General features: G+C 35.3%; 1 protein-coding gene across 1 annotated transcript in view; it reads right to left on the reverse strand.

Annotated features, from left to right (window-relative positions):
* Nucleotides 1–12,415, reverse strand: part of SNTG2 (syntrophin gamma 2) — a 144,051-nt gene that overhangs the window by 79,233 nt on the left and 52,403 nt on the right. The window contains exon 8 of the mRNA XM_048934715.1: nucleotides 10,885–10,976. Coding sequence (XP_048790672.1) covers nucleotides 10,885–10,976 — 92 coding nt within the window. The remainder of the gene's footprint in view (nucleotides 1–10,884; nucleotides 10,977–12,415) is intronic.

A 12,415-nucleotide genomic window follows, 5' to 3' on the forward strand; every position in this document is an offset into this window, starting at 1 on the left:
TAGATTATCTTTTTAAGAGCCATAAACACGCAATGAGTAGCACTTACAAAAGCAAATAAACCATACAATGATCCAACTTCAGTTCTTTCATACTCAGGTGTTAAAAACCATAAAATTTACTCAAAATACAAATCATTCTGGGAATTGCTTTATTTATTCTTCCTGCTTATAAGGTTTTAGGGTTGTATTTTTCCTAAAGCTCTTTCTTACAGTAACCAAGGGTTGATCTTTCTATTTATTTATTTAAATTTAAAAAAAACCACTGACTTTCAGTCTCTAACAAGATGACTGAGAGTTAGTAATTGAGGAACACTTCTCTAATTAATGAAAAATGAGTAACAAAATTGCCAGAATTGGTAACACAAAACTATCTCTTAGACAGCATATCCTTCAGGGAAAATAGTTTCATTTAGGGTATTTACAATGCCTAGAACAATCCAGCTTTCATTTGATTGATGTGTCCTGATGTTGTAGCAGCATGAATATTTGATAATCAAGTCTGAAAACTAATCCCTAGATCTAGGGATCTAGCCACAAAAAGCTAAGGTGTCTTTAAAACTTAGTTTTAACTTGGTAATATCATGGTGAAGAATCTCATGCATATTTTGGTCTCTGCACAGATAAAACTCATTGGCAGAACTGCAAGAAATCCAAAGAAGCAAGCCAAATGTAACTTCTGCAAACAGAGGTCACACCTTATTAGTCTTCTAGAGTTGCCCAAAGCAATTAGTAAATATGAGAGGACCAATCACTAATGTATACTTGGGCTGACAAAAAACATTTGTCCCCCACAAAGGTTTCTTAACTGATTTACTATGAAGTAAAGCAAAGCCCTTTACTATTAAGTAAAGCTTAATTTAATAACTAAAATAAATCAAGCAAAACACTGCAGTCAATAACTAGTTTTCACTATGCAGGGCACTATCAGGGGAATCCCAGATGTACATGTCTGGAATTATCACTGATTAATCACTGATTTATCATTGATCAGTGATCTGGATAAAATGGTAAGCAATAGACTAAGTTTACTGCACACAAGAAGTAATGAAGAAATGTCAATGGTTTCAGGGCTGGTTTGGCCTGTAAAAAAAATCAAACTGCAAACTGCAGCAGAGTGAGCTCATGTTGCTGAATGACTGAGAGATAAAGGACTGCTAAAATATTATAGATAAATATACAATACACATGAGGAAAGATAACATTAACTTTACTGTAACAGAAGATGAACAGATGATTAACATTCAAAAATAAAACCTTGCTGCTGCAGGAAAAGCAAATATTGAAAAGTATGGAATGGTTTCCATGCAAATAACGATTAAGCAAACAAAGATTAATTAGACTGGAAAAGAAGCAGCTGACATGACTGTATGAGAAATGTATATAAAAGTGAAAACACAGAGAAAGGGACTATGAAATAATGGCTCACTTTCTATTAAAATACAGTAGGATCCTAATATACAGTAAGGGTAGAAACAAAGAATACATTTCTTTATGTAAAAAATCTCTGGCTCCAGAAGCCCCTATATAAGAATTCTTTGGAGGGGAAGAGAATATACCGCATAAATCATTCTACATATTCCCTCTATTCTTGGGTTGTCTTGAGGACATCTGCTGAGGATGACCTTTTTGTCTAGATGGTCCATTTGTCTGACTCAGGGTACTGAGATGGCTTGAATTTCAAGCCTTTTGTTCTACTAAACAGCTGCTGCTTGTGTTCCCCACACCAGTCCTCCAAAAAAACTAACCAAATGTGGCTATATAGAGATCATCTCTGCAATCACAGCATTTATCCTCTTGTTCATTTCACACCTTTGGATTTCTACTGAGATCACTAACAATGCTGCCAATTAATGCCAATTTATTTGTAACACCTGCCCATTAAGAAATGGATTGAGTACAAAATTCTCATTTCTGACAGAACACTGAACAAGGATCAGTTTATAATGACATGTAATCACTACCCACCTGGGACAGCTGTGTACTGCTGCCCTGGAGGAGGAACTGATCTTATATCCCATTAGCAATCACTGACCTATGAAGGACAATATGGACAAGGGCTTTTTTGCTTTTTTAAATATATTCTACAGCTACGTATTACGAGACAATCAAGAAGTAATACCATAAGTAGAATGAAAAGTCCTCCATTAAGTAGAAGTAATCAGATATGTCTCTGTAATTAATCTTCTGCCAAGAATACAGAAAAGAAGTAAACAGATCATAAGTGGTTGGGATTTCAACTTTTTGACTTCAAATATAATTCATAGGGCTTAGACAACTCAGTTATTTTACATTACAATTTATTTTATTTACTCATTAAATGTAAAACCTCTGCAAGAAAAATGTCATATTCTCAAAGAGAAACACTTTTGAATTCTCCCCAGTAATTTAGTTTGCAGCTTCTGTTAGGGCTGCAGCTTGAAGGCAGCCACAGTGATATATTTGGATGTATTACACACTGCTCTTTCCTTAAACATGGGCTATAGGCAGGCTAAAACTGTCCAGCAAGATTAAGATCGCCTTTAAATATACTTTGCAATTCATACTACAATTCATAATACCATATTAATATTGTCCAGTTCACAGAAAGGAAAAAATCTTCCTAGAGGATGAAAGTAAGGACCATACCTGAAATACTAGCGTATTTATTGCAAACATTCCTATATCACAGTTAAACAAAGAGACAATGACAGTTAGTGCAGTTATTTTCTTAGAAGACTTAACTAGCATGAATGATTTATTCCCTTGAAAGAAGCTACTTATTTATTACGGTGCTGCTGCCACCAGCCCTAAGGAATAAAGAGAAGACAGGACATCTTCTTACCTGAGTCTGAGGTTTTAATCATAAATTCAATCTTTGCAAAAGACTTGTGTTCTGTAAGACTTTCATTTTCTATCAAAATCTCTTAATTTTTCCAAATATTTGCTAAATTGTTATGGAGAGTTTCAGAACACAGGAAAGATATACAACAGTAAAATTAACTTTCATTTATTCCGTTTTAATTTAAATTAATTAACAATTTCTGTTTTGGCAAAGACTGAAAGGTAAAACAGACAAAAAGAAAATAAATAAGAAGGAAATATGATACTCATTACAAAAATTCATAATGAAAATTCTGTGATTTTGTCTTGCCTCCTGTAAGACCTTTACTAATCATTTGGAATTAATCATTTTTTTACTTTAGAGAATTTGTTCTTTCAAAGTGTATCATTACACTGTTGAGCCTGGTTCTTCTACCAAGCATTTCTGCCTGTGTAAGTAACAGACGTGACTATTTCTAGATTACTGCCTGTGATGACACTTTATGCAAGTGATGGTTATGATATTATTTACCTTCTGAGGGTTTTTCTATTTTCTTTTTTTTTCTTCCAATTTTTTCTTTAGTGAACATCATTAAGAATTTCTGAAAAGAGTATCAAACATTTCTCTGTATATGTACATGACAGTGCTTGCAAGAGTAATACAACATCTGATCTTCACATATTGAAAGTAAATACTAACTTCATTGCACCTTTTTGGTATAAACTGGAGAGCACCTTGTCCAAAACCAATTAGTGAAGATACTGCAGCACACTCAAAAGAAACCCCATTATATAATATTCTTTTCAAAGTAGGAAGATTTGTCTTACAGTTATTTTGTAAGAAAGGAATTAGAATTATTAGAATTGTATCCTTTCTTCTAAAAGCATTGGCAACACCTCAAGTCACAGTGAATTGGATGAGCTCTCTCTATAGGTTTCAGTCAGGTTACTGACAAATCTAACTGTACATTGTATGTATTTCTGCAATAAATGCATACATAAACATATATTTAGAAATAGAATTAGTTCTCAGTGAATCAATGAACTGATCTGACCAATGCATGACTGAGCATTTGCCAATATTTATTCTAGGGAGACATGCTGTTGAATGGCTGTGGAAGGAAACAAGACTGCTCCATTTTGCAGTACAAGAGCCTTACCTAATATTAATCAGGGAACAACACAATTACAAATCTTTAGTCATGAGAAGAAACAGGACTGAAACTTGTGATGCCCAGCTAAAGAAAAATTTAATGAGGTATCTACTTTAATAGGAGTCAAATAGAGCATTTGACTTGCCTTAAAATTCAGAGGCTTCTAATGAATACCAAAATACTTGTGCATTCCTTTGATGTAGCATTAGCACAGATGATGGACTGTGTTTATTTATTTTTAATGGAATGCTTAGATGTAGGTGCACAATTCTGCAACAGCTTTAAGAAGACAGTAATAATGTGATAAAGTATGCACCACCAAATCATTTAATAGATAAAGGCTTTTACATAGAAAACAAGCCCTTCCAGATGAAGTAACAATTTGTACAAGTAATTTCATGTCTTTAAAATTGAATGAAAGAAGGAACTTTTAATTATACAGCTCTATTCTACATTATTTTAAGTGACATAGATTGTTTAATTAAACGAGAAGAAGGTAAAACAGTATGTGAAACAAGGATACTACTCCTCCATTTCTAATACAAAAACAGATTCAATTTTAATTGAATAATTAGGTCATGCCTAACTAATCTTGTGGCCTTCTATGATGGAGTGATGGCATTGGTGGACGAAGGGAAGGCGACCGATGTCATTTACCTGGACCTGAGCAAGGCCTTTGACATGGTCCCCCACCACATCCTCATCTCCAAATTGGAGGGAAGTGGATTTGATGGGTGGACGACCTGATGGATAAGCAACTGGTTGAAAGGCCGCAGACAGAGGGTGGTAGAGGCCGGTAACAAGTGGTGTCCCCCAAGGGTCTGTCTTGGGACCAGTGCTCTTTAACATCTTTATTAATGACATCGATGAGGGAATTGAGTGCACCCTCAGCAAGTTTGCTGACGACACCAAGCTGAGTGGTGCGGTTGATACGGTGGAAGGAAGGGATGCCATTCAGAGGGACCTCGACAGGCTGGAGGGCTGGGCTCGGGTGAACCTAATGAGGTTCAACACGGCAAAGTGCAAGGTTTTGCATTTGGGCCGGAAGAACCCCAGGCACCTGTACAGGCTGGGAGGAGCGGTCCTTGAGAGCAGCTCGGCAGAGAAGGACCTGGGGGTCCTGATGGACGAGAGACTTAACATGAGCCAGCAGTGCGCTCTGGCAGCTCGAAAGGCAAATGGGATCCTGGGCTCCATCAGGAGAGGGGTGGTCAGCAGGGACAGGGAGGTGATTGTCCCTCTCTACTCGGCTCTTGTGAGGCCCCATCTGGAGTACTGTGTCCAGGTGTGGAGCCCTCAGTACAACAAAGACATAGAGATTTTGGAAAGGGTCCAGAGGAGGGCAACTAAGATGATCAGGGGGCTGGAGCACCTCCCCTATGAGGACAGGCTGAGGGAGTTGGGCTTGTTCAGCCTGGAGAAGAGAAGGCTGCGGGGTGACCTCTTTGCAGCCTATCAATACCTGAAGGGAACCTACACCCAGGAGGGGAGTAAACTCTTCAAAAGGGCTGACAACAGCAGAACAAGGGGAAATGGATCCAAGTTGAAGGAGGGAAGATTTAGGTTGGATGTTAGGAGGAAGTTCTTTACTAGGAGAGTGGTTAGGCCCTGGAACGGGCTGCCCAGGGAGGTTGTGGATGCCCCGTCCTTGGACGTGTTTAAGGCCAGGTTGGATGGGGTCCTGGGCAACCTGATCTTAATGTGTATGTTTGGTGGCCCTGCTAGGCAGGGGGGTTGGAACTACATGATCCTTGAGGTCCCTTCCAACCCGGGTGATTCTGTGATTCTGTGATTAATGCTGCATTACATGCAGACTTCTGAAAGTTAACAGCAATTCTTGAAGACATTTAATGCTTTTTAATTAAAGGATGGATTTGCAGACACCTAGCACTTATATGTGGTGTTTACATGGAGAGTCTGAATATGTGTTAAGGATCTACACTGCTCTACTCACTGCAATAGCTAGGCATTTCAGTGACTGGGATTATTATTCCGCTGATGAGCAACAAATTAAAAATATTACAATTATATAAATTTCTGTAGAAGTGATTTACAATGGAAAAATAAATGAGTATTTCATTACAGCTGTGGTGCTAGCTGTTATTTTTTTTCTTTTAATGAGCCAATAAGGTACAAACATGACTAAGGTATTTTTTGAGAATACCTAAGGACTATTATGCCTTTTGCTATAATTTGTTTCCCTCAGTTTAGATTAAATCTCAGCACAAAAGCAGAAAGTAATCATGACTCTTCTCAAACAACAACAGAATTCAGAAATCAAAACACCACATTAAAGTATATAACAAACAGAACAGAATATAATGTTGAGATTATTGCACTATTTATAAACAGAGGTGTAGACAATTTTTGGCTGCTACAGACATCTTTTGGCAGCGTTATAGATCCCAAAATGGGGTGTGCTGCCTTGGTTAGAAAAATTGGCTCCTGGTTAGGGAATTTTTTTGGCCTTAACATAATCTGACTACCCTGCTGGATGAATTTGAAGCTTGTCTTTTACTCCTATCACTCAGTAAATATAAATTTGTTGTAGGAACTTGTGGAGTGACAATGAGTAGAACTTTGTGGAAGGACCCATTGCCTTTATTTCACTGTTGTGTTTTTTTGTTTGTTTTTTGTTGTTTTTTTTTTTTATTTATAAGCCTTTCACACATGTCTGAACTGCTAAAGTTCATCTGTGCTAACATAACAATTTGATATGGGTCATTTTTCTGCAAATAATCACAATAATAATAATGCTTGCTTTCATTTCTAAAATATCAGATTCTTTACGTAGTCGTCAATCTCATGAATGCTCCCACATATTACTAATTCCTTCTAGCCAATAACTTCCAATACTACCTGTAAGTATATCTGAAAGATTACTGTTTTTTCTGTTAATGATTTTGCCAACAAGTTATAAATAGTAATAATTTTGCTTAATCATGCAATGGATTTCTAACTTCTTCTGATAATCTAGCTTTGCCCTAAAGCAGTCTACTTTGTACCTTTGTAGTTCTAAATAGAAGAACAGATAATGAAGGAAAAAAATATGTGATTTTGTACAAATAAATAAATAAATAAATGTTAATTCATACGTTGTTCACATTCTGCATTTCTGAACACAATAGGCCAAACAGAATAGCATCACCTATAACAATAAAAATTGTCCCCCAAAACTTCTTTACCTATGCAAATGAAGGGTACTCAAAGCATTCAGAGAAATATACTGAGCAATCCAACACTCCCTAAACCAGCTTCCTGTTGACTGGTCATATAAGCTACTCTCTACATCTCATCAAGTAAGCAAGGTAATCCAAATATTTAATCACAAGTGAAATAAATAAATAAATAAATAAAAGCATAATGATCCAATTTCTACCAGCAATTGTATCTCTTTATCTTCTTTTTATCTCTCTTTTTGCTGCTGCTGAAAAGAAAAAAATGAAAAAAAATCATAAGAAATAGAAGAAATTATGATTCACAAGAGAGAGCAGCATGTGGGAAAGTATGAAAAATCAAAAAACAGAACCTAATATTAAGCAGTTGCTGCTTTTTTACTTGGCACATTATTTACATTTCTTTTTCCTGAAAGATAAACAACAAAGCCCGAACCTTTTATCTAACCTTTCTTGGTCTTTGATTTATTTTCCAGTGAAAAAAATAATTGGATTTAGGCCATCTGCACTTAAAAAATTTAAGCCTTCTTCTCAAACTGTGTGTGAATAACAGATTAACGTTTAGTGTTTTATCAGAACATTTTTGAAACTACTACTAGATGTCACAAAGCACCAAATATTGTTTAGTATTCATTTATTTATCACCTAGGAAAACTTTCTTTTTCAGTGTCATTATTCCTTTCACTGCAATTTGTTGAGGCTCTAAGTTTAAAACAATTGCAGGAACAAACAATATCTACAAAACACTAAAACAATATTTGCCTTTTATTTATCCAGAAGAAACAACTAACTTGAATCAGATATTAAATAGTAAAAGAAATAAGTCTATGGAAAGGATTAACAACGACAGTGTGGATCAATACAACTAAAAGATTAGACTTTTAGAGATACCTTTTATTCATTTCATTAACATCATAGTAAAAATCAACTCAGAATTAAAGAAAGAGCACTTTTGAATATCTAAATCTCAATTAAACAATTTACTAACTCAACATCAAAAGCATTTCATAAGCAGATCCATAAAATTACTTCCTACTCTGTACTAAATAGCCTTTTTTCCAGCTTCCACAGCTGTGATCCCTGAGAGGTAAAATCAGAAATAGAAAACTTGCATCATTTTTCCCCGTATGTAAAAAGGGGGTGGTCATTTCATATTTTATTAATGGAAAAAATTATGATTATTTGCAGTATGTTTTCCTCACTTCATATGGCTTCTCACCATGCCAGCTGTCCAAAAGTGTAACTAGCTCTGTTTATCTGTTTTAAGCATTTCGTGTTCAGCAAATGGAATACATAGCAATGATTACTTTTGCGACTATAACTAGCACTGTTACCTCTCTGTAAGTTACCTACTTTTTTAGTTATTTCATGTATTATGTTTTATGCCCATACATTACCAAATAATGCACTATGAATTGGAAGTCAATTTAAGGTTTTAATGCTTTCATACTCAGTAATAAAATCATGGATTTTCAGATTGTGAGTTCTCAGAGTCTACTGGTATCTTTTTCTAACAGAAAAAGTATTGATCTGAAATCTTAAAACTTCTTTGAAGTGAGCTACTGATTGCAAAAATGGAGAATAAAATACAACTTAAGAATGACAAATAGTATCTTTATACTGAATTGGAAAGCACTACAGAAACATGCAAAAGTGAAACAGAACAACAGAACAACTTGATCTCAATTCAATGGTCTGTTCACTGCATTAAGGTACCCATCAAGTATAGCTTTTACTCAGCAAGAGAATCTCCATGCCCTTGCTTGGATCCTCTTCCCTTTTGGCCTGTACTGGCTTGGGATTGACCTGTATCATTCTTTAACTCTGAAGCAAGGACTAGTATATACACTGAAGAATTAGCATTCTCTAGGTTCCATCAAGTGCTGGGCATCTGTATTTTTTCTTTTTTTACGAACCGTACTTGGTGCTGAAGTAGGCGATATCTTTCTTAGAGCAAAGCTTTCATTTAAACAGATGAAACAAAACAACCGAAGAAAAAAAAATTCAGAATATCACAATTCAGCTGTGCTTTTCAATCAGGTGAAAAGCTACTACAGTCTCCCTTTGCATGGCAACTTCCTTACTATTCAAAAGTGTCTTAAGAATTTGTTTTATCCCAGGACTCTTTTTTGTTTACTTATCTATCTATCCATATATTCATTTTCACAGAATCACAGAACTGTAGGGGTTGGAAGGGACCTCCGGAGAGCGTAGAGTCCAACCCCCCTGCCAAAGCAGACTCCCTACAGCAGAGGTTGCACAGGTAGGCATCCAGATAGATCTTGAATATCTCCAGAGAAGGAGACTACATTAGTCCCCTGGACAGCCTGTTCCAGTGCTCCGTCACCTCACTATGAAGAAGTTCTTTTGTATATTGGTGCAGAACTTCCTATGCTCCGATTTATGGCCATTTCCCCTTGTCCTGTCCCCACAGATCACTAAAAAGAAGTTGGCCATGTCCCTTTGACTCCCACAATTTAGCAGAGGGCTGGCCTGGAAATCGAGAATATTTTGGATAGTTAGGAACTTACCTCTTCACTATTTTTGCCATTGTTTTGTAGTTAAAATCCTTCACATATATACACAGCAGAGCATTTCCATTCATGACTATATAAGCATTCTCTAAAACAGCATGGATCTGACTGTGGTTTGGAAGGAACGTATGACTGCAACACAAGCCTACATGATGTAGCACACTACTCAAAGTGAGGTGATATTAAAATGGGGCTTAAATATCTTCTGCCATCTTTCTGTAGAAAACTTTCTTTTTATCAGATGAAAGATAGCCTCAGGGCTATTTTACACAGAGGGGTAATGGTAAAAAAAAAGTGCAACGCTTGGGAAAAGCAGCAGAAACTGGTAGGTCTGAACAAAAAATGGAGAGAGAGAGAGAGAGAGAGAGAGCATAGGAAAAGCTTGTACTCTGTTCACTGGCATTCCTTCTGCAAAATTTAATATCCAACTACTGAAGAGTCTACAGCTGCAATTAGTTAAAAGTGAAACAGGTTTAGAGAAGGAACAGCTGTTCCTATAAAGCTATTATTTACTTCTTCAATCTTCATTTTAAGAAGACAGCAACACTGTCACCTGCTAAGACATCCTATCTTCTTTGGTTTTGACAGCTAGTTATCTTTGCCAGAAAAAAAGAACACTTTATTTGCACAATGATGCATTTAATTCAATGACAACTGTTTGCTCCAGAAAAAGATCTGCATGTTCTCTGGATTAAAAAAAAAAAAAATAGACTTTTGTTTAGCTATGTTTGCTTTTCCTTTTTATTTCTGTTTCCTTTTCTCACATTTTTTCTATCATGAAACTTTTGCTTCAAGAATTCAACATTTATATTCTTTTCTGAATTCTGTGTGCATTTCAACATCTTTAGCTGTACTAAATTCCATAGCACAATATTGCAGTTAAACAAAATATGTCTAAATTTCATGTGTTAATCCGCATACAATTATAGGGTCTTGCTGTGCTCATTCTTACAAGCTTCTCAGTTGCCTCAGAGTAAGAACCTAGCCATTCAGGACCCCATGTTGACCACTTCACAAGTACAGAATTTTGCAGTATCTACACTTGAAATAAAAGATTATACAACCAACAAAGAAGAAAATAAAACAAAAAACCTCAACCAACCAGAAGAAAGTCATCAAAGAAACAGAATAGCAATACAGCATTATGTTAGCATTCGAAATCTCAGAATAGGGAGAGAACTTACTTATTTTATACCACAGTTTTAACATTAATTTGCTTACAGTGTTAGCCGAGTTCCCATTTAAATGCAAGCCACTGTCAAAGAGAGGTGATGAAGCTCCACTACTGTGATCACTGGATGGTCCAGGGGAACCTGGAAATCAGATCATGAAAGACAATTGCTTATGTTAAAAAAAAAATAAAATATATATATATTATATCTATCTATCTATCTATCTATCTATCTAATGAAATACTTTTTCCAGCTGTAGAAGATGGAAAAAAAGTTGATACCTATCACCACACTACACCAAAAAATAAAAAACTAATTTAATGTTATTTTTTAGAGGCTATGCTCATGGAAACTTCTTCAATGCTTAATTGTTTGAAGGAGCAAACCTTTATTTTTCTTTTTTTTTTTTCTTTTTTTTTTTTTTTCTCCCAAGAATGAGACATTCAAAACCAAGTAACAAATTAAGTTACACAAATTCCATTAATTTAATGAACAGATTTCCTATTCAGTGTTTAAATTCTCATCTTGGACTATAATAATGGACAGTAAACTTTCAGACAAGTACTAACTGTACATGTATGTACATTTTGCTAGCAGATATATATCTTTCTTAAAATGCATATTATATTCAAGAATGATGCACGTTCTCAAACTAAGAAATTAAAAGCAAATAGTCGTCTTGTGTTGCTGATACTATGTTAGTAATTTAGTATAACACAGCTGTATTCTTTGAGATATGTTTCTTTGACAGCTATGCATAGTGATCCTGCAGTTATTTAGCAATTAATGAGACTAGAAATGCACTTGTATGCAGTGACTTACTTGTAATGACAGAAACAGCATGAAGGCACATCATTGCATAATTTTTGCTTAAATGTATAACATTAACATATAACACCAATTATGCATAACTACAGTCAGAAAGTACTTTGTCTTACAAAGCACATAACATCAATTTTTACAGCATTATATTCAACATCACTGAAAACATTTTTTTGTCTGAAGAAGTTACCTGAAATTGCCTGTAAATCAGTTCACATTAATATGTGTGTCAAGTCTAACATCACTAGACTCAAAAAGTTATTCATAGTCATACATTTTCATATACATCTGAATATATATATCTTCATACATATATTTAAAATATATATCACATATTTGAAAGATTTAGCAAAATGGAAGTTAATTCAACAAAAGCTCATCTTCTTAACAACTCTGTCAGTTCAGCGCTGAGGTCTCAAAATTATACTGTGAGCTTTAAAGCTTTGGTGTGTTTTTACTGGTGGTCCTTATTTTATTGCCTGAGATGATGCTAGCAGGAGGCATTGTCACATTCAGCTTATACAGGTCTACTCCAAGTGCTAACTTCAGTATCTAGACACATTTTGTTGCTACTATATACCTAGAGCAGACCACACATACAAAAAAAAAAAACCAAAAAAAAAAAACAACTATGTTCAGACTTGTAGATCACCACAGTGACTGGCAGTAAGAGAAAGTGATTTCCTTTTTCTTTTATTGAAATATTTAAATAAATATGTTGTCATTAAACTCCCCACAGAATAGCCTGACTGTTGGAA

This window comes from Lagopus muta, chromosome 2 (genome assembly GCF_023343835.1).
Source record: "Lagopus muta isolate bLagMut1 chromosome 2, bLagMut1 primary, whole genome shotgun sequence".
NCBI lineage: Eukaryota > Metazoa > Chordata > Aves > Galliformes > Phasianidae > Lagopus > Lagopus muta.